The sequence below is a fragment of the Microcaecilia unicolor genome, chromosome 3, assembly GCF_901765095.1.
Source record: "Microcaecilia unicolor chromosome 3, aMicUni1.1, whole genome shotgun sequence".
In the NCBI taxonomy this organism is placed as follows: domain Eukaryota; kingdom Metazoa; phylum Chordata; class Amphibia; order Gymnophiona; family Siphonopidae; genus Microcaecilia; species Microcaecilia unicolor.
In genome coordinates this window covers 214,218,893-214,244,696 of record NC_044033.1, presented here as the reverse complement: position 1 = coordinate 214,244,696, position 25,804 = coordinate 214,218,893, and the positions used below count along the sequence as shown (strand labels likewise).

The 25,804-nt window shown below is 46.1% G+C and overlaps 1 protein-coding gene across 1 annotated transcript; it reads left to right on the top strand.

The window, feature by feature from the left end:
* Nucleotides 1-107: 107 nt before the first annotated feature.
* LOC115466287 (protein Bouncer-like) lies at nucleotides 108-25,568 on the top strand. Its single transcript, XM_030197450.1, has 3 exons — nucleotides 108-400; nucleotides 17,479-17,613; nucleotides 25,255-25,568. Exons 1-3 carry the CDS (start codon nucleotides 349-351, stop codon nucleotides 25,449-25,451), a joined length of 384 nt encoding a protein of 127 aa, XP_030053310.1. The 5' UTR covers nucleotides 108-348; the 3' UTR covers nucleotides 25,452-25,568.
* The last annotated feature ends 236 nt before the right edge of the window (nucleotides 25,569-25,804 follow it).

Here is a 25,804-nt window from a genome sequence, read left to right as displayed (position 1 = left end):
CCCCCAAGCCCCAAACCTGGCTCTCGTTCAAGTGCCGTGGCTCACCTTTGCTTACTTCTCTCTTAATGTGGTTTCTCTGGGAAGGAATGCCTACTCCACCTTGAAACTTTTGGTCAGGGAGACAAAAGCCCCTGCCGACCTGCCGGAGGGATATAAAAGTTCCCCTTGGTTCCCTGATTCGCCTAGTCCAGCGGCAGCAGTGGCACGGCAGTCTTGTGTCCATGTGGGAAGAGCCACACACCAGCTCCTGACCTTGATACAACTCAGGATTTCTGTCTTTCTGCTACAGAGACCTAAATTGACAAGGGTGGAAAGCCAAAGAAGAGAACTGAAGAACAGAAACATAAGATGAAGTTACTGCTGGTCCTCATGTTATCAGCTTGGCTCTGTGCCGATCTAGGTAAGAAGGAGGGGTCTTCAGCTTGGAGAAAAGACAACTGAGAGGGGGTATTATAGAAGTGTATACAATCATGAGTGGGGTGGAACTGTTCCTTAGAGAACAGCTGGTTAACCTTTCCAAAAGGAAAACAAGAGGACATGAAACTAACAGCCAGGAGATTGGAAACAAATTGTACAAAGTTGTTTTTTTTTACACAGCACATAATGAAGCTGTGGACCTGTTGCCAGGGGGTGTGGACAAAGTGACCAATATAGCAGGATTCAAAAGAGAATTGGACATGTTCCTGGAGGAACAGACTTGAGAAAGTCATTAGAAATGGGCTATGGGAAAGAGATCTGCTTTTTTGGTATCTGCCAATTCTTGTCAGAGACAGGATGCTGGGCTCCATGGACCTTAGCCCAGCTCAGCAGGGCTTTTCTTATATTATTTTTCTCTTAGCTGTGAATAGGTTATAACACTTTAAAATCTGCCTCACGGGGCAGGTACTCACATAGACACTGTACACACACACGCACACACACACACACACACACACACACACACACACAGTCTCACCAAAGGACAACAAACACACAGTGCACAGGCAGGAATAGTGCAAGATTCAGAAACACACACATGCAAACATATGGACACAGACACAGACACAGAAACACACACGCACATACAGACAGCAACAGTGCAAATTTCACACACACACACACACATACACATGAACAGAGACACAGATAAACACACACACACAGACCACAATAGTGCATGTTTCACACACACATAGATACACACACACATGAACACACACAGAAATGCATGTGCACACGCGCACACATACACACACACACAAATACACACACAGAAATACATGTGCACATACACACACACACAAACACACACACAAAAAATACACACACACACATGAACACATGCACACACACATGAACACACACAGAAATACATGTGCAGACGCGCACACACACACACAGAAATGCACAAACACACACATGAACACATACACACACACATGAACACACACAGAAATACATGTGCAGATGCACACACATACACACACACACACATGAACACACACAGAAATACATGTGCAGATGCACACACATACACACACATGAACACACTCAGAAATACATGTGCAGATGCACACACATACACACACACACACACACATGAACACACACAGAAATACATGTGCACACACACACGAACACAGACACACAAACACACAGATAGCAACAGTGCAAGTTTCACACACACACATGAAAACAGACACAGGCAAAGACAGACAGACAGACACACACACAAGCACAAACACACACACTCACTCTTTCACGCTCACATGCTGCCCCATTACAGTATAGGGTGTGTCCGGAATCAATCAGCTCAGCCTCCCTCACATTTCTCACACCCTAGTGTAGTGCTTCTCACCACTGTCCTGCAGGCACTCCTCACAAGCCAAGTTTTCAGTCTTGCCATTATGAATGTGCATGAGAAGGATTTCCATATATTGCAGGCCCATTGTAAGTAACTAAACCTCATGCATATTCCCTAGGGTCAATATTCAGTCACTGGCAGTGTTTTGCGGACCAGTGCCAGTGTTATTCCCAGATATTCAATGCCGGACACTCTCTGGACTTCAGCATTCAATATCTAGTTTTACAGAGCCCGCTAACACAGAGCAGAGAGTTGCACAGGGATAGAAATTTCACCCATCTCTGCCAGTGCCCAATGGAATCTAACCCATTCCCACCCATACCCGCTAAAATCCATTCCATCCCCACCCATTCCCACAATTAATCTCCTCCATCCCCACCCATACCCGCAGGAGTCCATGCTGTTATTTACTTCCTCACAGCCCCCTGTTTCCTCCCAACCCCAACAGCTTCTGGCGGTTTTTGGATGGTATTCACTATTCAACCAATGAGTGTTCCAAGCCTCATTTTGGAGCTCCAACTGCCTCTCTCCGTATATTCTCAGCCTCATTCTGGTTCTCCAATTGCTTCTTTCAGTGCATTCCAAGCCTCATTCTGAAGCAGTGTTGCCAGGTGGGCGGTTTTGCCGCCCAATTGGGCGGTTTTCCGCGACCCGCCGCGGGAAATTTTTGCCCGCGGCGGGTTGCGGTTTTTTGGGCTGTTTTTTGGGCTTCCGGGCGGTTTTTTGTGCGGCTTTTTCGGCCGCGGGGGGCGGGGTTAGTGACGTTTTTGGGCGTGGTTAGTGACGTAGGAGGCGGGGGCCGATGACGTGGGAGGCGGGGCCGATGACGTGAGAGGCGGGGCCGGTGACGGCGGGGGCGTGGTTAATGACGGCGGGGCGGGGTGATGACGCGGGGGTGGGGGTGTCAGGGGCGGGGTTTGAGTTTGGGCGGGTTTTGGGCGGGTTTTGTGCTGGATTGGGTGGGAAAAAAATTTTCCACCTGGCAACACTGTTCTGAAGTCACCAGAGATTTTTGACTACACTCTGGCAGTGGTGTACCAAGGGGGGGGGGCGGCGGGGGCGGTCCGCCCCGGGTGCACACCGCTGGGGGGGGGGGGTGCCGCGGCGCGCGCCTGTTGCCCTGTCTCCGAGTTCGCAATTCGCATGTGTTCACTGCTCCCTCTGAGTCTGCCCCGGAACAGGTTACTTCCTCTTCCGGGGCAGACTCAGAAGGAGCAGTGAACACATGCGAATTGCGAACTCGGAGACAGGACAACAGGCGCGCGCCGTGGCACCCCCCCAGCGGCGTGCACCCAGGGGGGTGTTATTTCAGCGGGGGGGGGGGGAAGAGGTGTCATTTTGCCGGGGGAGGGGGTGCGCTGCACCCGGGGGGGCGCATCGGCGGTCCGCCCCGGGTGTCAGCTAGGGTCGGAACACCACTGCACTCTGGCAGGAATCCCACAGCAACTTCTTCCATTCCTGTGGGAATCCATTGGTAACTCCTTCCATTCCTGCAGGAATCCCGTGGAACTCCTTCCATACCTGTGGGAATCGCACGGGTTCCACGGGATTCCTGCAATCCCCATTCCCTTGCAGCTCTCCAACGCAGAGCTGGTTAAGTCTGATACTGAGCACTTAACCGGCTATGGGTTAACACATAAAGATAGGACTGATTTTTATGCGGTCCCATTTATGCAGTAAACTTGACCTATTAAGTTCTGAATATCGGCACCTAACCAACCAAGTGCTGACTCCATCCCCGGAAAGCCCCCAAAATAGCCGGTTTTCACTTAGGTGCTAACTGCAGTTCGTTTTCAGCAGCAAAAACCGGTGAAGTTGCTGCTGAAAATGAGCAGATAGCTCTGAACAGGTGATGTAAGCAGCCAGGAGCCATTTCTAAAGTTCCACCCTCTTGTAGAAATCCTGAAAACCCCAGCAGTATAGATGTGCCTTCAGGAGAAGGCTGAGAAGTACCTGCCCTGCAGAATCAGCTTCCCACCTCACTCCAAGTCAACCGAAAAGGCATGAACCATGAAGTCACCTGGATTTTCCCGTGAAAACCAGAATTACAAATCTGCACTTGCCTGTTCCTTGAACCTAGGGTGAGGTGACACTCCTACTGCAGAACCTGCCAAGTTATCTAGTTCCAGGGACAGACTTTTTAAGCAGTCCTGGTTTTGAACTTGCATCTTCAGAGCGGTGTGGTAGCTGTGATCACTGATTCCAACCATTGAAATCAGTGCTGCGGCCTGCGGGTCCCATAATGCATCAGGATGAGGTTACCTGAAATCCAGAGCTGGCCCAAAAGTTCCCTCCTGGCAGAAGCGGAGCCAGTTTGACGGCGCGGGGAGGAAGCGAAAGCGTCGCGAGAGCTGACTTCCGCCGGTGCACATTTTCAATGCAACATGATTAGAAAAAAATAGGTGCCGGTGCTGGCAGAACTCTGTTTGGGGGAGCGGCCACTCCCCTGGCACCCCACCTAACTACGCCACTGCCTCCTGGAACTGGGTAACTTGGCAGCTATGAAGTGAGCACAAAAGAGAAGCCTGAGTGAAGATTTGAAATGGAGGGCTCTATACACGCCCGGTGGGTACAGATGTTATAGCAGCAAGAAGTGTCTTCAAGTGTCGATGTGTGCTTTCGGTTTTTCTCGGACTCGCGCGCATTTCTTTCTCACTACTGTCGCTTAGGGGCTTGCACGAACTTTGTTCTGCTTCAAAAGTAAAGAAAACACAGCAGATTTTTAAGAAAGAATCGAGAGATATCCCCTCTTCAAACACCCTAACGCCTGTTCTCAGCTGGCGCTATTTTTTCAGCGGTAAGGTGGCTTTATTTTATGCGCTGTTCTCTGAGCATTGGGAGGCAATAGGAAATGACCTCATTAACATCTGTTTGACTACATTAGCATGCTATTTGCATTCATCTTTGGCACACTCGTTTCCTGCGCTAGAGCCTCTGAGCATTCTGTGCTTATTAGTGCAGGCACTAGTCTGGCACCAGGGGGGCAAGATTCTCCAGGTCCAGCTTCCAAGGGGTGCCCGACACTGGCAAGGCTACCGGAGACAGGCAGAAGGTTCTACTCCCTCAGTCTGTCTCTCTCCTGAACCTGAATGTTGGGACCCAGGTGACTGCGTTAACTGCGTTAAGGAGGGGTGGTGGGGGCGGTCTGCCCTGGGTACACGCCGCTGGGGGGGTGCCGCGCACCTGTTGGCCGAGTCCGCTCATTCCCTCCCTGCTGCTCCCTCTGCACGGAACAGGTTATTTCCTGTTCCGGGGCAGAGGGAGCAGCAGGGAACGAGCGGACTCGGAGCCGACAGGCGCGCAGCACCCCCCCCCCCCCAGCAGGTAAAAATGCACCCGGGGCCCGGGGGGGGGGGGGTCGCACTGCACCCGGGGGGGGGTGTAATTTTGTCGGGAGGGTCGTGCTGCACCCAGGGGGGGTGTAATTTCACGGGAGGGCGCGCTGCACCCGGGGGGGGGGGGGCGCATCGGCGATCCGCCCTGGGTGTCAGCCAGCCTAGGAACGCCACTGCATTAACGCAATAACCCAGGTAACGGCACACAGGAGCAGAAGAGAGACAGATTGAGGGAGGAGCAGACATAGAAAGATAAGGGGGAGGCAGCCCAAGTGGAGGGGGGGAAGGCAGCGACAGCCCTGCCCCATGCCTGGCTCTGTCTCTCAGCGACCCTGTCTGGCACTAAAGGCCTTTACTGCCTGTGTTTGCCTCCAAGCATCGGGGCCTCAGGGAGACAGAGCTGCAAGTACTATGAGGCAGACTGAGCTCTGCATGAAGCCTTAGAGATTGCCAGTGAAACCAGTGAGTGTCCTGGGAAGGGACCATTTAAGTTCATTAGATTTATTTTTATTTATTTATTTTTTGTTACATTTGTACCCCGCGCTTTCCCACTCACGGCAGGCTCAATGCGGCTTACATGGGGCAATGGAGGGTTGAGTGACTTGCCCAGAGTCACAAGGAGCTGATACAGTCAACCCTCCATTTAACAGACTAATTGGGGGGGGGGGGGGGGGGGTGTCTGTTCAATCCAACTGAAGAGCACTTTTCCAAAATTCATAGTCCATTATTTGTCATGTTCAGTTATGCAATTAATTTCATTCATCAAGGCAAGGTTCGTTTACTGTAGCTTATTCCTGTGCCAAAACTCACCAAGTCCATGTTATTTTAATAACTGTGGGCCCTGTTTACTAAGGTGCGCTAGCGTTTTTAGTGAACGCTAAATGCTAGACTCTCCCATATGTTCCTATGGGTGACAGCGTTTAGCACGTGCTAATCATTAGCACGCACTAAAAACACTAGCGCAGCCTAGTAAACAGGGCCCTTTGTGTTGAATACTCTGTGCAAAACTCACTGAGTCCAAAAGCTGCCACCACGGATAGCTCAAAACTGACAAAAATGGACTCAGTGAGTTTTGGAAAAGCGCTCTTCAGCTTTCCGTTAAATCAAAATGTCCAAACATGATTACATTTTATATATTTTAAAGTTCAGTACAATCAGTTTTTATATTAAACCCCACAAATTTAGCTACATGCGAGAGCATTACATATCATGCATTAAGAAATACATACTTTTTATTTGTTTATTTATTTGTTGCATTTGTGCCCCACATTTTCCCACCTATTTGCAGGCTCAATGTGGCTTACATAGTACCGTCAAAGGCATTTGCTCAGTCGGTTGATAACAAATACAGGTTGAATAGTGATCATATGAGGTATAAGTGGAGGGTTGGAAGGGATGAAGATTGCGTGTTGTCCAGTACGATTATAATCATGCCGTGTTGCTGGGTGAAGAGTTTACGTGGGGTCGTTGGGGTAGGCCGTTTTGAAGCTTTAGGTGGTTAAGCTAATTAAGTTACGTGTGGTGTTATAGAATCCGCACGGATTTTGCCGCCTAAATACTGTACATACAGATAAATATATTTTAATTGTTTTGTTTTGGAATTCTGTTGCTTCTTGAATTCTGAAATCTTGGCTTGTGACCGTTGAATAATGAATGTTAGCACTGTCGTCGAAATAAACACATAGCCACCGCCAAGTTGTCCGTTAAATCCGAAATCCGTTAAATCAGGGTCTGTCGAATCAAGGGTTGACTGCAGTGGCGTAGCTACAGGTGGGCCAGGGCCCACCCACTTAGGACTCAGGCCCACCTAACAGTAGCACTCATTTAGTGGTAGCTGGTGGGGATCCCAAGCTCTGCCAGTTGAAGACCTCCCCCTGATGGTGCTGAAAACATTGCTCTCCACTTCAGCAGTCTGAGCTTCCTAAGCTGGCACCTGCGCATGCTCAGTTTTTGGCGCATGCCTGCTGCAGGCTGCCAAGGTGGTGAGCAGTGTTTTTCCGCCAGCTGAGATATATTTTTAAGTTGGTGGGGGAGGGGGTAGAACACTTGGTGCCCACCCACTTCTTGTCTAGGCCCACCCAAAACCTGCTGTCTAGCTACACCCCTGGTTGACTGTATTTGATACATAAGGAAGGGGCGGAGCCACACAGTAGCTCACATTCCCTGGATTGTTCAAGCACCTGCTTGTTCAAACATACATGAAGTGATATTGTTCAAATATCACTTCATGTATATTTGAGGAGCTGAGCAAATGTGTTATAGCAGGGGTGGATGTAGGGCCAGGCCAACCATTTTGCAAGGCTAGGCGGTTGCCTAGGGTAGCAGCTTCTGAGGGACAGCAAAAGGCAGCTACAGTCAAATAAAAATAAAAAAATAGATACTGACAGCCACACAAACTCAACCATCAGTGAATACTTTTGCCTGCAGGAAGGGTGGTTATTTGTCAGATAATCCATAAATCTAGGTAAATGACTTTTGCAAATTGCTCTCATTTTTTTATGAGTGTGTGTTATACAACAAAGTTTAGCATTTAAAAACATGATGTCTTGGAGGGGCAGATTAGAGGCCTGGAAGTTAACTGAGTGGGGGAGGGGGGAGGTGTATGACTGAAGGGTCACCTAGGATCTCATTACGCTTATACTGGCCCTTGGTGGAGGTCTCAGGGTGATGAAGAGGACAAGTCAACAGGTCCAGGGGAAGACTCCATGGTGGGGGAGGGGGAAGACAGAATAGTCAGCGGAGGTAGGCAGGGGGGGATGGGGCAGCCAGAATCCTTCATTGCCCCACTCCGCCTGCTCCTGATAACCTTCTGGTTATTTTCTTCATAAAAACAACAAACATCCAGCAACCAGCGTGGGAAGCAAAAAAAAAAAAAAAAAAAACTTGAACAGTAATTAAAGATGTTGTCAGGTCTATGGGTTTCTGTTTGAAGAGCACACCCTGATAATTAGCTGCCACTTAGTTTCTTGGTGGTGTCCTGAATGAGTATCGCACTTTGCTCCCAGAATAAAAATAAATGCCTAGGATTGCCCACTTTTTTTCCAAAAAGAAATATTGCCACCTGCCCTGCCTTGCTCCTCTTGCCTCATTTCTGCTTTTCTCCTTCTACAAAACTAACTCCCCACCCCCATCACATAATCCATCCCCCCCTAGAGCTCCCCCAAAATCAGGATCCATAATCCATCTCAATCTCCAGAGATCCCCCTTTCCATACACATCTTCCATATCCATCTCCCGCTATATATGTCCCCCCAAGTCCCTCTGCAACTACTCACATCCCATAAATGCCCTCATCTTCCCTAGACACATCTCCAAGGTCCCTAGAGTACAGAATGACACAGGGACAAAGCTTGTCCTGTCCCCACCGACTCTGTCCCCATCCCTGCCCCATCCCCACAAGCTCTGTCCCAATCTCCACTCTGTCCCCGCTGACTCTGTCTCCATCCCCGCCCTGTATCCACAGGCCCTGTCCCTGTCCCCACCGTGTCCCAGTGGACTCTATCCTCATCCCCACAAGCTCTGTCCCAGTCTCCACTCTGACCTAGTGGGCTCTGTCTCCATTCGCACCCCCACCTCCACAGGCCCTGTCCCCGTCATGTCCCAGCGGGCTCTTCCCTCATCTACAAAAGGGAAGGGGGAATGGGACTTATATACTGCTTTTCTGTGATTTTTCAAACTATATTCAAAGCGATTTACATATTATATACAGGTACTTATTTTGTACCAGGGGCAATGGAGGATTAATTGAGTTGCCCAGAGTCACAAGGAGCTGCAGTGGGAATCGAGCCCAGTTCCCCAGGATCAGAGTCTACTGCACTAACCTCTAGGCTACTCCTCCACACAAGCCTCAAACACTTGTGATTTTATGAAGCACTGTTCTGATTTTGTACTCTGTGGATGAATAATAAGCACTGTCCCGTCCCCATTCCTGTCCCTGCAGTTAAACGCGTTTTCCTGTCCCTGTGTCATTCTCTATCCTAGGGCATCATCTTCTGATCAATCAGGGTAGAAGGCACAGTGCAAATCCTCAGCTGGCCAGTTATGGGACTGGGAGAAAGAAGATATATGGAAAGGGGCTCTGATTTTTTGAGCATTAATGCTGGTGTCATTCGGAGCGATATGCTATGATAGAATAATAGTTCTCCTTGTCTTTTTTTTTTTTACTTAGAGGTGGTACACAGTGGCCTGCGGTAGTGTACGCGTGGGTTTTGGGTGCGCGCAGAATTATTTTTCAGCGCACCTACAAAAAAAATGACTTTTTAAAACATTTTTGCCGAAAATGGACATGCGGCAAAATCAAAATTGCCATGCGTCCATTTTGGGTCTGAGACCTTACCGCCAGCCATAGACCTAGTGGTAAAGAATTTGGGCGATAATGACCTACGCGCATCAGTTGCTACTTGGCGTGCATCCGCTACGCGCGTCCGAAAATAAAAATAAATTCTGACACGCGCCAAAAATGAAATTACCGCAAGAGGCACACGGTAGTCGGGCGGTAAGTCTATTTTGGCGTGCGTTAGGCGTGCGTACAACCTTACATGGCTTAGTAAAAGGGGCCCTTGGTACACTGCACTTGTACTTTGTATTTTTGCTATTGGGTTTGCATGATTTGTTTGCTTTTGTGTTTCTGTCCTGGTTAATTACAACGTTCTTTTCTGCTCCGCACTGCTTTCACTTGGTTTGGAAAAGTGGTATAAAAAGTCTTAATTAAACAATAAATAATCCTTTCCCTCCTCTTCCTATCCTCATGCCATCACCCTTTCCTAAGCCTTCTTTCTCCTCACCCTGTGTCAGTCTTTTCCCATCTCCTCTTCCTTCTTTCCCCAGCTCCGCTTAACATTAGAGAGTTGCACGGAGGCAGAAATTTTACCCATCCCCAACAGAATGTAACCCATACCCACCCGTAGCCATTAAGGTCCATTCCATCCCCACCGTCCTTCACAATTAATCTCCTCCATCCCAACCTGTACCTGCAGGACTCGACGCTATTATTTACTTGTTCACAGCTCTCTGTTTCCTCCCAACCCCAACAGACTCCCATGGTTTTTTTGGATGGTATTTACTATTCAACCAATGAGTGTTCCAAGCCTCAGTTTGGTGTTCCGGCTACCTCTCTGGGCATTCCAAACCTCATTCTGGTGCTCCAATTGCCTCTCTCAGTGCATTTCAAGCATCATTCTGGAGTCTGCAGAGATTTTTGACTACACTCCCGCGGGAATCTCACGGCAACTTTCTTCCATCCTCATGGAAATCCCGTGGCAACTTTTCTATACCCACAGGAATCCTGCGGGTTCTGCGGGATTCCAGCAATCCCCATTCCCGTGCAGCTCTCTACATTCTGTAACCCCCCCAGGGCGGTTAGCTTAGCGGGGTTTAAAAAGGGTCTGGATGGCTTCCTAAAGGAAAAGTCCTTAGACCATTATTAAATTGACTTGGGAAAATCCACTGCTTATTTCTGGGATAAGCAGCAGCATAAAATGTATTGAGCTTTTCTGGGATCTAGCCAGGTATTTGTGACCTGGATTGGCCACTGTTGGAAACAGGATGCTGGGCTTGAGGGACCTTTGGTCTGTCCCAGTATGGCAATACTTATGTACAGGAAGTATTTTTTCACGGAGAGAGTGGTGGATACTTGGAATGCCCTCCTGCGGGAGATGGTGGAGATGAAAACTGTAATGGAATTCAAACATGCGTGGGATAAACATAAAGGAATCCTGTTCAGAAGGAATGGATCCTCAGAAGCTTAGCCAAGATTGGGTGGCAGAGCTGGTGGTTGGGAGGCGGGGCTAGTGGGCAGACTTCTATGGTCTGTGCCCTGAAAATGGCAGATACAAATCAAGGTAAGGTATACACAAAAAGTAGCACATATGAGTTTATCTTGTTGGGCAGACTGTATGGACCTTGAAGGTCTTTTTCTGCCGTCATCTACTATGTTACTAGTTACTTATGTACTTATGCAAGCCATGCACTTGCACAGGGTAGCAGCTCTGAGTAGACAGTGTTGCACTGAGCTGCAGTGGACCGGGTATCTTGTTTTCTCTTGCACCACTCCTCTTCTTCCCCAGCCCTCCACAGCAGGATGTATAGAAACAGAGCCAAGCCAGCTTATCCACTTCTCTCCTGCCCTCTCCTTTCGCTGAAAACAGGAGCAGGCAGTTAAGAGAACAAATCTCAACCTGCTTCTTAAAGGCTAGTCTTGCAGTATGAGGTGTGGCAGTCTCTGCTCCTTCTGCTATGGGGGAGAGAAACAGCAGCAGGAATGAAGAGGAGAGAGGTTAGGTGCTTCCTGGGGCACTTCCTGCTGGGCAAGGAAGATGAGAAAAACAGGATGATGCATTAGAATGTAAGGCAGTGCTTCTGATCTCTCTCCTGGAGGAGGCATGCCTAGGACTATCACAATGAATAGGGTTACCATATTTGCGGAGACATAAAAAAGGACACAAAAAATAAAAATGATTGCTAAAGAAATATTTGATTGTAGCAAATGTGCAAACGGCTTTTAGTTAATGAACACACATTAAAAGTGACTGAGTTATAGTACAGAAATAGATAGTAATCTACTTTTCAAAAACTTGAATTGAGTGAGTCTGAGTGAATTTGAGTGAGTCTGAGCCCAAGCCTACTTATCAGAAGAGCGGATATCCCTCAACAACTGGCTGGCATCTGAGATACATGTGAAAGATTTTTGCAAGACTATGCTTTAAGTTGTGAGCAGTGTTGCCATATAAAAAAAAAATTCCCACCCAAAACAGCCCAAAAACCGCCCAAAAACCGCACACACCCCACCCCCGACGTCATCACTCCCGCCCCTTCCGTCATCACCCCCGCCCCCGCCATCATCAGCCCCACCCCTTCCGTCATCACCCCCGCCCCTGCCGTCATCAGCCCCGACCCGTCATCATCGCCCAATACGTCACCTCGCCCCACCCAATACGTCACCAAACCCCGCCTCTGTCGCCGTTAGCCCCACCCCCCGCCGGCCGAAAAACCGCCCAAAACCCGCATGAAAAAAAAAACCAAGCCCAAAAAACCGCAACCCGCCGCGGGCAAATGTTTCCCACGGCGGGTTGTGGAAAACCGCCCAATTGGGCGGGAAAACCGCCCATCTGGCAACCCTGTTTGTGAGGCACAACAAGCTAAATTCCTTAAACAGATTCAGCAGGAACAGAGAGGAGACCAGCAATGCCTTTCTCTCTCTAGCGCCCCCATGTGTCCAGACTGACTAATAGACCAGAGATGGTTTCTCTCATTTTGTGGGTAGGTGTGTTGGTCATAGGCACATAAAAGAAAGAGAGGACATTTTCCTAAAAATTTAAAAAACCTGGAGGACATATCTGAAGAAATCCAAAAGGAGGATATGTTCTCTTAAAAGAGGATGTATTTATTTATTGTATTTGTACCCCACATTTTCCCACCTTTTTGCAGGCTCAATGTGTATGTTAACCCTAACAATGAATATGTATGAGATAAATTTGCAGTTATTAGCATAGGCGCCCCGTATAAGAGGCTTGGGGAGGCTAAGCCTCCCCAGCCCAAATGCAACCTTCCTCTCCTCTTTTGGAGTGCTGCTTCATGCAGAAACACATGAGATATAAATGGAACTGCCCCCCGGCCGGCCGGCCGCCCGCTCGCTCGTCCACCCCTCTGTTCCCCGATTCAACAGCTGTCAACAAACAGAGTGTGTGTGGGGCCATAAACAACCTCCTTGGCCATAAAGCTCTGCACGTCGCTTCCTGGAATCCTGCCTGAATAGGATGCTGCATCATAGGGGGTGGGACCGGAACAACTGTCAGCAACGTGCGCTCCACGGCCCCGCAAACAGTGTCTGTCCACCGACGTCCACTGAATCGGAGAGGCAGCGCAGAAAGGCAGCTTCTTTTTCTTTTTGTGGCTGGGGGAAGGAAAAAAAGACAGAGACGGACGGTAATGCTGGAGATAGGAAAGAGAGAGGATGATGGGGAGGGAAGAGATAGAGGCTGGATATTTGGGGGGAGTCAGACAGAGGAGCAAGGCTGGATATTTTGGGGGAGAAGAGGCAGATGGGCAAAGCTGGATATTGAGGGGGGGAGTGTTCTTCTTTCTTCATTTTTGACTGCTGGCTTGGCTGTAGTGGTAAGGTAAGAGGGTCCAGGGACTCCATGGCGCATGCTGTGTCAAATTATTTAAAAAAAATGCGTGGGCCATCTGTAAAAAGTCTAAATCTGTTCTGGGAGGATAAGCATTAGGCAGTGCCATAAAAGGTGGAGGACACAAGATTTTGCTTTCTTTTTTACTTATTTGACAGTTTTTTAATTTATTTGAAAGCTTCCCATATCTAGATTTAAATATTATGAAATAAAAATTGAACATCACTAAAACTAAAACAGCTTAAAATTATTATAGATGGTAGAACTGGACATAGAGGGGAGGGCAGGGGAGAGGAGATTTGCTAGATATGGATGGAGGAGAGGGCAGAGGAGAGAGGAGAGTTGCTGGACATGGATGGATGGAGGAGGGCAGGGGAGAGAGGAGATTTGCTGGACATGGAGGGGAGGACAGGGGCAGAGGAGAAATCACTGGACATGGAGGGGAGGGCAGGGGAGGGAAGACTGGAAGGAGATGCACATGGATGGAGGGGAGGGAAGAGAGCAGAAATCTGGACATAGATGGAGTGGAGGGCAGGGAAGAGAGGAGAAATCGCTGGACATGGAGGGGGAGGACAGGGGCAGAGGAGAAATCATTGGGCATAGAGGGGAGGGCAGGGGAGAGGAAAATTGCTGGATTTGGATGGATGGAGGGGGCAGGGGAGAGGAGATTTGCTAGATATGAATGGAGGAGAGGGCAGGGGAGAGAGGAGAGTTGCTAGACATGGATAGATGGATGGATGGAGGGGAGGGCAGGGGCGAGAGGAGAGTTGCTGGACATGGATGAATGGAGGGGAGAGAAGACTGGAAGGAGATGCACATGGATGGAGGGGAGGGAAGAGAGCAGAAATCTGGACATAGATGGAGTGGAGGGCAAGGAAGAGACGAGAAATGTTGGGCAGGAATGGAGGGAAGGAAAGACAAAGGAAGGAGATGCACATGGATGGAGGGGAAGGGAGAGAGAAGAAATACTGGACATGGATGGAGGGGTGTGAGGAGAACTGCTGGATATGGATGGAGGGAAAATTGCTGAATTTAAGGGCTGGATCGGAACACTTTGAGGGCAGATGCTGAAACTGGAGAAAGGATAGGGACAGGGCTACAGATGGTAGACAGGACGCATAACGACACAGGAGGATGGTGGACATGGTGAGAGAAAAATATCAAATGGAATGAAGGCACTGCATAAAACAGAAGACACTGGGACCAAAGCGAACAGAAAAACTAAATGATCAGACAACAAAGGTAGAAAAAAGTATTTTATTCAGAATTTATTAATTGGAATATGTCAGCTTTTGCAAATGTGCATCTGTGATATTTTGCATGTAAGTTTCAATTTTTCTAGTATTGCTGCATGCTGCGTCTGATTTCTTGAGGTAACTTTCCAGTTCAGTATTTTGCCTTCATATCTGTTGTGTCATGTGTTTTTCATGTGTGATCAAGATGCAGTATTCTACTAGCTTGTAGTATTTGCAGCCTTTTTTTGTTTTGTTTTTTGTTTCACTAGGTTGTGTACTGATGTTTTAGAACCCGGTGTAATTACAGTGCTGCCTTTCCACGCATAAGGTTGTAGCTCGTCCTGTCCTTGGAATTAGTGCTGTTATGGTTTGGTAAGGTTATGAGTGTGTTTTTGCACAAGTTTGTGTATAGTGTTTTGCACTGGAGCGATTGTGTGTTGGCCTTACTGAGGTGGCACCAAAACATCAGAAAGGGTGTAGAGCCTAAATCATGACACACTACCTCTTGAAGGATCTACATATGGTCGTTAATAAAAGGAACTAATTGTGAACACTATCTACCCTAAAAGAGTGTTTTGTGGCTCTACATGATAATTGTGATATTATGATCCCTTGCTTCATATTGTTGACGGTCTGCATTTTCCGTATGGGTGGTATATTGGTCTATTAGGGTCTGCCCAGTGTAATATTTATGGTACATTAAGGTTATGAGTGTGTTTTGCACAAAGTTGTGCATAGTGTTTTGCAGTTGAGCGATTGTGGTTAGTATATGCTTTGAGCAACTACTTTATTCTTTGTCATATGATACATATCTTAATAAAAGGTATTAATTGTGACTATTGTATTTTTACTTTTTTTTTTTTCTGTGTGTTGTCAGACAATTATGGATGTAAGCTCCACCCCATATCCATGTCTATGTTGATATTCAGACCAGTGCCCAGTTAGCTTGGTGCATAAAGTTAGGACAGGCTTTTCGCTATCTTACATTTATGCACTTGCTTAGCTGGTTAGTGGATTGAATATCACTGCTATCTGGCTAAGTAATAGCTCCGCCCAAGCTCTGCCTCTGGACTGCCCCTAATCTAGCCAGTTAGGGTTAGGGGATGGCCAGTTAGCAGAGATATTCACTGCCTGGTTAAGTACCGCTGAATATTACCAGCCGGCTAGCTCAGCGGGGTTTAACCGGGCAGAAGCCTCTCTTGCCTGGTGTGGCGAAACAGGGGATTGTCCTGCTTGTAAATTATATGCACTACCCCAACTGCAAAGGATTAAAATATAAATCCACATACGCAACCAGTTTCTCCTACATTTGCACGCAACTATGGAACGCATTACCAAAGGCCATAAAAACAACGCAAGATTTAACTATCTTCCGAAGGCTACTGAAAACTGATCTATTCAAGAAGGCACGCCAATAATATTTATCCTCAATACTAAATAATGAGACTACACATGAACTAGAAAAATCGAACTCTTATCACTTGACTGACTAACCTCTTTCACTTTAACCCTTATGTTGAATATGATTTCTCTACAGTCAATGACCTAATATATGTTACAATCCTATCTATCACGCAGGAATCAATATGCACTATCACAATGTATTCTTCTTCACCATGTATGTATGCACCTTAATGCAATGACTTTTGTACTCTGCTACCCGGAAATGGCAACCACCATTACGGCAAATGTAAGCCACATTGAGCCTGCAAATCGGTGGGAAAATGTGGGATACAAATGCTACACATAATAATAATAATAATTTTTATGATGTGCGTTTCTCTTGTTTGGCCAGCAGGTGGTGTCTGTTTCCTGCTTTTAAAGCTGTTGCAGACATGACAGTTTCTTTCCAGTTTAAATCCTGAGGGAAAGTATCCTGCTGTGCCACTGGCCACAAACCTCTCACTGTTAATTATTGTCTGCAGTTTAAAAAACAGCCAAAAGTTGCTGAAAATGCTCAGTCTCAGATAGGGAGTAGAGAGAGAAAAGATCTCTTTACTGAGGCCCTGTTCAAACCTGTGAGCAGTTATATTTTTCCTGAACTCTCCAGGAACTACTCAGGTAGTAAATAAGTGTTTAGTTATTTTTAGGTTGATTCCTGTTTAATGTACCTGTTATTGTTCGCTATTTCCACCAATTTCTTCACCATACACTGTTCTATTTTTCTGATAATAAACCATAAATAGTTTATTAGCTCTGTTGTCCTGGACTGACTAAGAATCCTGGTGTTTGTGTACTTGGTCTGTGGGTGCTTTCTAGGAACTGTGGGACCCCTAGAAGTGTGGCCCTAGTGTCCTTAGAAACCAACGGGGAATTACTGTAAGTTGCGGGTAGGAGACTCGCCCAGAGGCAAGCATAACCTAGTGCGGTGGGGGGAAGGGTATGCCAGTGTAGAGCACATGCCCAGGTGCAGGCAGGCCTGAGCAGTGCTAGGACAGACCCTTTAAGAGGCCGTAGGGTTAACTCCCAGGTAGGTGTTAGACATTTCATGACACCTGGTTAAACCCTTTTTTAATATTAACCCCATTATTTACATATATATGTGTGTTCATATATGCAAATAAATGACTAGAATATTTGGCATTTATGTGCATATATACCTTCTAAATCTGCATGGCTCCTTATAAAATTTCCAGCTGAGTGACCATGTATTAAGAGACCCAGTGACTAATATGATTTAAGGACCTGTCATTTCACCCTCCTTACTGCCCTCTTTTCTGCCACTGAAACATGTGTGTTGTATCTTCTCCTTTTTATTGGTGTACTTGTTCTCTCAGATACTGCTGAGGGGAAATGGATTGTAAAGTTTAATCTGTGTTCTGACACTGTCACACTCATCAGAGCTGGTGGAGGAAGGCTGAAACTTTACATGCTTTTCTTTTTCTCCTATTCACTGATAGATTTGTGTGCCTCTTGACATGTTTTATTTTTCTTTGCAGGTCAAACACAATCTCAGAACCTTGACTGTTACCAATGCAAATTCAGATTCAACTCTTATTGCATGCATACCATCAGTCCTGTGATCAGTTGCCTCAGGAGTGATAATTTCTGTGGTACCACCAAAGTCTCTATAGGTATGTATATACAAGGCACACATATAACAAGGCTGTAGGAGGGGGACAGCTACACAGATCATCCTTCTTACTACTCATCTATTCAGTTATGTGAAACAAAAACTAGATGTAAATTGAGTCCACCCATCTTCCCATTAGATTGTGCTCTGAAAAAAGAACATCTTAAACAGAAATTATGTTCTGTGCTACCACAAACACTTAGCTGGAGAGATGAATACTAGAATTCCTTTGGCAGGAACTACCCAGTCATTTAAAAAGATTAGCTTCCCTAGTTAACACATCTGCAGCTTTCCACCCCATTGCCACTCTGCAGTATAATATATTTATTTATTCAAAACTATTTATATGCCAGTTTCCTGGTTAGAGAGATGTGGTAGCCGTGTTAGTCCACTTCTAAAGCCAGTCAACAGAAATAGAATAAAATAAAACATAGAAAAGAAAATAAGATGATACCTTTTTAATTGGACTAACTAAATACATTTTTTTATTAGCTTTTGAAGGTAGCCCTTCTTCGTCAGGTCAGAAATAAGCACATTTTGATAAGTAACAGCATATATAAGTGAAACATCAAAGTATTTCAGTGACAGTCTGAAAGAATGAGGGAGGGGTGGGCTAGGTGAGAAACAGAGAGGGCTGAGAGCATGGTACCGGAAGATTGGAGGGTGGCCAATGTAACACCGATTTTTAAAAAAGGTTCCAGAGGAGATCCAGGAAATTATAGACCGGTGAGTCTGACGTCGGTGCCGGGCAAAATGGTAGAGACTATTATTAAGAACAAAATTACAGAGCATATTCAAAAGCATGGATTAATGAGACAAAGTCAACATGGATTTATTGAAGGGAAATCTTGCCTCACCAATCTACTACATTTCTTTGAAAGGGTGTACAAACATGTGGATAAAGGGGAGCAAGTTGATATTGTATATCTGGATTTTCAGAAGGCGTTTGACAAAGTACCTCATGAAAGACTCCAGAGGAAATTGGAGAGTCATGGGATAGGAGGTAGTGTTCTATTGTGGATTAAAAACTGGTTAAAAGATAGAAAACAGAGAGTAGGGTTAAATGGTCATTATTCTCAATGGAGAAGGGTAGTTAGTGGGGTTCCCCAGGGGTCTGTGCTGGAACCGTTGCTTTTTAACATATTTATAAATGACCTAGAGATGGGAGTAACTAGTGAGGTAACTAAATTTGCTGATGACACAAAGTTATTCAAAGTCATTAAATCGCAGGAGGATTATGAAAAATTACGAGAGGACCTTAAGAGACTGGGAGACTGGGCATCTAAATGGCAGATGACGTTTAATGTGAGCAAGTGCAAACTGATGCATGTGGGAAAGAGGAACACAAATTATAGCTACGTCATGCAAGGTTCCACGTTAGGAGTCACCGACCAAGAAAGGGATCTAGGTGTGGTTGTAGATGATATGTTGAAACCTTCTGCTCAGTGTGCTGCTGCGGCTAAGAAAGCAAATAGAAAGGTATTATTAGGAAAGGAATGGAAAACAAAAATGAGGATGTTATAATGCCTTTGTATCGCTTCATGGTGAGACCTCACCTCGAATATTGTGTTCAATTCTGGTCGCCGCATCTCAAAAAAGATATAGTGGAATTAGAAAAGGTGCAGAGAAGGGCGATGAAAATTATTAAGGAGATGGGATGACTTCCCTATGAGGAAAGGCTAAAGTGGCTAGGGCTCTTCAGCTTGGAGAAAAGGCGGCTGAGGGGAGATATGATAGAGGTCTATAAAATAATGAGTGGAGTTGAACAGGTAGATGTGAAGCGTCTGTTTACACTTTCCAAAAAACTAGGACTAGGGGGTATGCAATGAAGCTACAGTGTAGTAAATTTAAAACGAATCAGAGAAAATGTTTCTTCACTCAACGTGTGATTAAACTCTGGAATTTGTTGCCAGAGAATGCAGTAAAGGCGGTTAGCGTAGCGGAGTTTAAAAAAGGTTTGGACGGCTTTCTAAAGGACCAGCCCATAGACCATTATTAAATGGATTTAGGGAAAATCCACTATTTCTGGGATAAGCAGTATAAAATGTTTTGTACTTTTTTGGGATCTTGCCAGGTATTTGTGAGCTGGATTGGCCACTGTTGGAAACAGGATTCTGGGCTTGATGGACCTTTGGTCTTTCCCAGTATGGCAATACTTGTGACTTATGACTGAGAGGGTGGGGGACAGGGAGATATGCATGGTGATCAGAGGGTGACAAAGCAGTGACATTTCATGGTTTATAATGGGCTAGAAAACCCAGATCTTTGTTAAGTCCTGTCTGGTGGGTGTCAAAATATTTAATCATTTTGATTTGAAAGGTCTTGCGTTCCTGTATTGTTTTAAAGTTTCCTTTAAGTATTCTCAATATAAAATCATTAGTACAGTGTTCTGGGTTTGTGAAGTGCTGTCCCACAGAGGTAACATCCTGATTGGCACTGGCATTTTTCATATGATGTCTATGTAAATTAAATCTCTTCTTTAGCATTTGGCTTGTTTCTCCAATATAGCACCTGTCATCACATTTTTTACCCAGGATGACATATACTACATTGAAAGATGAGCATGTGAAGGAGTCCTTTATGTTGAATATTTTTCCTTTGTCAATGATCTGGGGTCCTGTGAAATGTTTTGGCACAGTTTGCAGCTGGATATATTGCAAGGATGTGTGCCATTCTCTTCTTTTTGGGTCTCTGTTGAGAGCTTGCTTCTCAGTAGCTTGTGTTTTAAATTGGGTGGCTGTGGGAAGGCCACACTGGTGGGGATGGGAATATCTCTTTCAGTAATTCATCCTGCTGGAGTAGTGGCTGCAGATCTCTTATGATTTTCCTCAGTTTTTCCAGTTCTGGGTTGTATGTCATTATAAGCTTTCTTTTCTTTGTACTGTAGCAGATTTTCCCTGGGTGTTTTGAGGGAGGAAGCAACATTCTTGGAGATTATTTTGAGGTTGTATCCTTTCTGTTCGAAGGATGCAGTCAGGATTTTGAGGTGCCTGTCTCTGTCCCCTGGGTCAGAGCAGATACGGTGTTATCTTGTGGCTTGGCTGTGGATAATGGATTTTTTTCGCATGTGAAGGGTGGAAGCTGGAGTTGTGGAGGTAGCTGCATTTGTATGTGGGTTTCCTATATATGGATGTTTGTATGTAGCCATTGCCGATTTAAACTGTGGTGTCCAAAAAATTGACTTTTTCTGGGGAGTAGTCAATTTTGAATCTGATTGTAGGATGGTACAGTATGTATTAAAAGAACTGTAAAATTGTTTTACAGTTTCTTCCCCCTCAGTCCAAATCATAAAAATGTCATCAATATACCGGTAGTATTTTAGGGGTTTGGTCTGGTATGTATTCAGAAATGTCTCTTCCAGTTCAGCCATGAAGAGGTTGGCATACTGGGGTGATGCCCTGGTGGCCATCGCAGTGCCCATGATTTGTAGGTAGATATCATTGTTGAAGCGGAAATAATTGTGAGTTAGAATAAATTTGATTAATTTTGTAATAGTTTCTGGTGAGTATTGATGGTCCAGCGCGGATGTTTTTAGGAGTTTTTCACATGCAGCTATGCCATCCTACTACTACTACTTATCACTTCTATAGCGCTACAAGGCATACGCAGCGCTGTACACCATACACAAAAAGACAGTCCCTGCTCAAAGAGCTCACAATCTAAATAAGACAGGTAAACAGACAGAACAACTAAGAGGTAAGGGAATTAAAGAGGTGGGGTACAGGGCAAGTGAGTAGAGGCTAGGAGTCAAAAAGCAGTGTCAAAGAGGTAGGCTTTTAGCCTGGACTTGAAAACGGCCAAAGACGGGGCTAGACGTACAGGCTCGGGAAGTTTATCTGTATGGGGAATGTTGCTGTATAGTGATTCTACATCCATTGTGAGCAGAAGGGTACCCGGTGGTAATTGCTTGATATTTTTCAATTTATTCAGAAAGTCTGTGTTGTCTTGAATGAAGCTGTTTGTCTTGTGCACAAGAGGTTTCAGAACCCCTCTATAAGTCCAGATATTTCCTCCGTGAGTGTGCCAATACCCGATATGATTGGTCTGCCAGGGTTTCCAGGTTTGTGGATTTGGGGTAACACGTAGAATGTGCCCACAGAGGGCTGGTTTGGTATGAGTTAGAGGCAAAGTCAATTTTATTTATTATACAATTTCAAGAAACATATAATCACAATAAATCAGATCACAATAAATGATCATTAACAATCACATGAAACAAACAAAGAAATATCCAAAAATAAAGAAAATAACAAAAGAGAAACCACAAAATTAAGCCAAAGCCTGTACAAGCAGAAAGGCTTTAGTGTTCTGCCTTATATTCCACAAACAAGATTAGTAACCAACTCAGTAGACACTCTGAGACATGTAGAAATTGTTAAAAGATGTTTTAAAAAGTGTATTAAAGGAAGTAAGGAAGATTCAGTATAGGCTCTCCCCCTCCCCTCCCCCCCCCCCCCCCCCCCCCCCCCCCCCGCATGGCCACGCAGTAAGTGGAATCTTTCACATGGCCATTTATTTTTTTGGCCTTTTTACCCGCTGCGGTAAAAAGGGCATCAGCGCATGACAGAAATGGCTCCCACCACTAGCACAGGGCCCCATTTACCGCAGCTTAGTAAAAGTGCCCCAAAGGGAAATTCTATAAATTGTGGGGAGGGGGGGAGGGCAGTTATAAAGCAGGCCTTCTATTTCATCACTTCTTTAAGGTCGTATATTTCTTCAAGGTCATTGTGCTCTGAAAACACTACTTTGTGGTAAAAAGTGGCCTTAAGCATTTCCCACTCACTAAGGGCTTCTTTTACAAAGCCACGCTAGCGATTCCCTCGCGGCAAATGAGAGGAAACCCATAGGAATTGAATGGGCTTCCTGTCATTTGCAGCACAGGGAATCGGTAGCGAGGTTTTGTAAAAGAGGCCCTGGGGGTCATTGTTACTGCAGGCCTTAAAAACAGCCTTTTTGTATTTTCGTGTATTAATGGCCGTACACTAATGTTGACTGAGGGAATACAACCATCACAGGTCAAAAAAAACAAAACAAAACTCCACAAAAATGCAAAACCAGGCAGAAGTGCTGTAGTAGAGACCTTGGAACAGGAATATTTCCCCTGATGCAGGCAACTATGCGTGACAGGGAATCCCTGTCAGGTGCAGACTGATGGGCCACAGCGAAACGATTGTTGGAATTCTGGTGACACGAAGATAAGATACGATTTGATAAATTAACTGTAGGAATGAAGTATTTTTGCCTGCAGTCCTTTGTTTTTTTCCTGTTTAGATGACTACAGCATTTCACTCTGCCTGTTTTTGCATTTTTGTGGAGTGTTTTTTTGTTGTTGTTTTGTTTTGGTTTTTTTACCTGTGATGGTTGTATTCCCTAGCTCTATGCGTTTGTAAGGACTGGAGCATGGGTTTGACTACTGAGGTCTTTTTTTTTCTCACTTTTTGTGTAAACTTGCCGGACACTGGTTTGTGTGCAGTCAGAGTGGGTCGTAGTTAGTCTTTTTGGAAACACACTAACAAATTGTGATTTTTCTGTATTTGTGTTTCCGGCTCGTTTGATTGTTTGTCATGCGTGTAGCCATTAAAAAAAATTTGAAGGAAACTCAAGACCTAGAGGATAACACAAGAACTTCCAACGGGGGTTGTGGCCAAAAGTGTTCTTTACTAGGCACCAGAAGAGCCCTTACACAGCCTCAGGTGTCAGATACAATTGTACCGCTCTGAGGATGATCAGAGGTAAAAATAAGCAAAGCCGCAGCTTAATTCAAACAGCGTCTCTTTGAACTCAGTGCAGTGGCGTTCCTAGAGTGGCTGACACCCGGGGTGGATCGCCGATGCGCCCCCCCCCCCCCCCCCCCGGGTGCAGCGCGACCCCTCCACCCCCAGCGAAACGACCCCCCCCCCCCCCCCGGGTGCATTTTTACCTGCTGGAGAGGTGCCGCGTGCCTGTCGGCTTCACTCATTCCCTGCTCCCTCTGCCCCGGAACAGGAAGAAAGCTGTTCCGGGGCAGAGAGAGCAGGGAACGAGCGTTGCCGACAGACGCACGGCACCACCTCAGCGGCATGTACCCGGGGCGGACCGTACCCACCGCCCCCCTTGGTACGCCACTGACGGAGTGGCGTAGCTACAGGGGGGCCACGGGGGTCTGGGCCCCCCAAATTTGCTCTGGGCCCCTGGTTTGGCTGGTGGGGGTCCCCAACCCCCGCCAGCTGAAGCCTTCGTCCAGCACTGGTCTCCTGTGCCGCCGCATTACCTGCTCTGCTTTCTCTTCCCCTCACGGTCCGACACGCTTGTTTTAGTAAAACTGAGCATGTGCGCACGCTCAATTTCATTTAAACGAGCATGCCAGATGTGAGGGGGAGAGAGAGCAAAGAGCAGGGTAGGCAATGTGGTGGTGCCAGAGACCAGCGCTGGATGAAGGCTTCAGCTGGCGGGGGTTGGGGACCACCGCCAGCCAAGGTATGTACAGGGCGGCTTTTCAAGGCACTGTGAATGACACTCTTATTTGTTACATTTGTATCCCACATTTTCCTACCCAATGTGGCTTACATGGTACCGTAAAGGCGATCGCCAATTCCGGTATGAACAAATACAAAGTGATGTAGTGGTAGAATAAAGTTCATGTGTGACAGACGCATTAGGGAATCGTAAAGGGGAAGAGTTAATTTATGTCCAGTACTAGCTTTGGCTTCGTTGTGTTGCAGTTGTTCAAGCATTTAAGTTGGGTTGGTGGGGTATGCCTTTTGGAACAGGTTGGTTTTTAGTAATTTCCGGAAGTTTAGGTGGTCATACGTTGTTTTCACGGCGTTAGGTAATGCCTTCCATAGTTGTGTGCTTATGTAGGAGAAGCTGGATGCATAAGTTGATTTGTATTTGAGTCCTTTGCAGCTTGATACAGATATGATATAGACATTTAAATACTTGAAAGGTATTAATATAGGAACAAATCTCTTCTAGAGAAGGGGAAATGGTAAAACTAGAGGACATGAATTGAGGTTGCAGGCTGGTAGACGTAGGAGTAATATCAAGAAATTCTTTTTCATGGAGAGGGTGGTCAATGCCTGGAATGTCCTTCCGAGAGAGGTGGTAGAGATAAAAAGAGTGACAGAATTCAAAAAGGCGTGAGATGAACCCAGATTGAGTTTTAAGTACAATTGTATCTGACCTTCCAGTTTCTCTTTGGACTTTTTTTCATTAAAAAAAAAAAAAGTACCACATGACCATATAGCGCCACCCACTTTGCAGACGGTAAAGAATCATGAGGTAATCCTGCGCTAACTAGTTAGCGTGCGGAGATGTGATACGCTCATTTTTCCATCCCCTGACACACCCCCTGCAAAAAAAAAAAAAGACCAAAAATGCATTAGTGCCCGGATTAGCGTATGCTAATTTGGCAGTTACTGCAGGGCACCTGCGTGTATCCCGCGGTACATCATATTAAGCTGAGAGCTGTGGGTGATTGTGTTCAGGGTAGGTTCTTGAAGTTTCTAATTGTTTGCATTTTACTGAATTGTGTTTTTAAATTGTAAGCTGCCTAGCTCTCTTGTGGGTGTAGTGCGTAATGAAAACGTTTAAATGAAACACAAAACGACATTCTGATTCTCTTCTGGGTTTCTTTTTCACCACCTCTCTCTCTCTCTTTCAGGCACCAACATGGTTTATAGCATGACAGGCTGTATCCTAAACAGTGAATGCAACCGGACCCTGCAAGAACAGAGTCCAACAAAGTTTATAAACTACAACACGACATGCTGTTACGGCAACCTGTGCAACTCCAGCCCACACCTGACGCTTTCCCTGCTCTCCGGACTGGGGGTACTGGTCCGCTTGCTGTTAGTATAACAAGATATAGGCATGAGGAACATCCCACAGTGTAGTGTGAAGGTTAAGATGGTCACGTTCTAGATTTCTACAATAGGGTTCTGGGTCAGAGGATGGGGGTGGGGGGATGAAATATGATGCAAAAAAAAAAAAACTGAATTGAACCAGCTGGGGGGAGTAGCCTGGTGGTTAGGGCACCAGGCCGACATCCAGGGAAGTCCAGTTCCAATTCCACTGCTGCTCCTTGTGATGTTGGGCAAGTCTCTTAACCCCGGGCAGGATCCAGATATAGGCAATCCGGGCATGTGTCTACAGCTTGAAAGTTTAAGATGTGCCCTCTCAGAAGTGTAATTCAATGACTCATTCAGTGATGC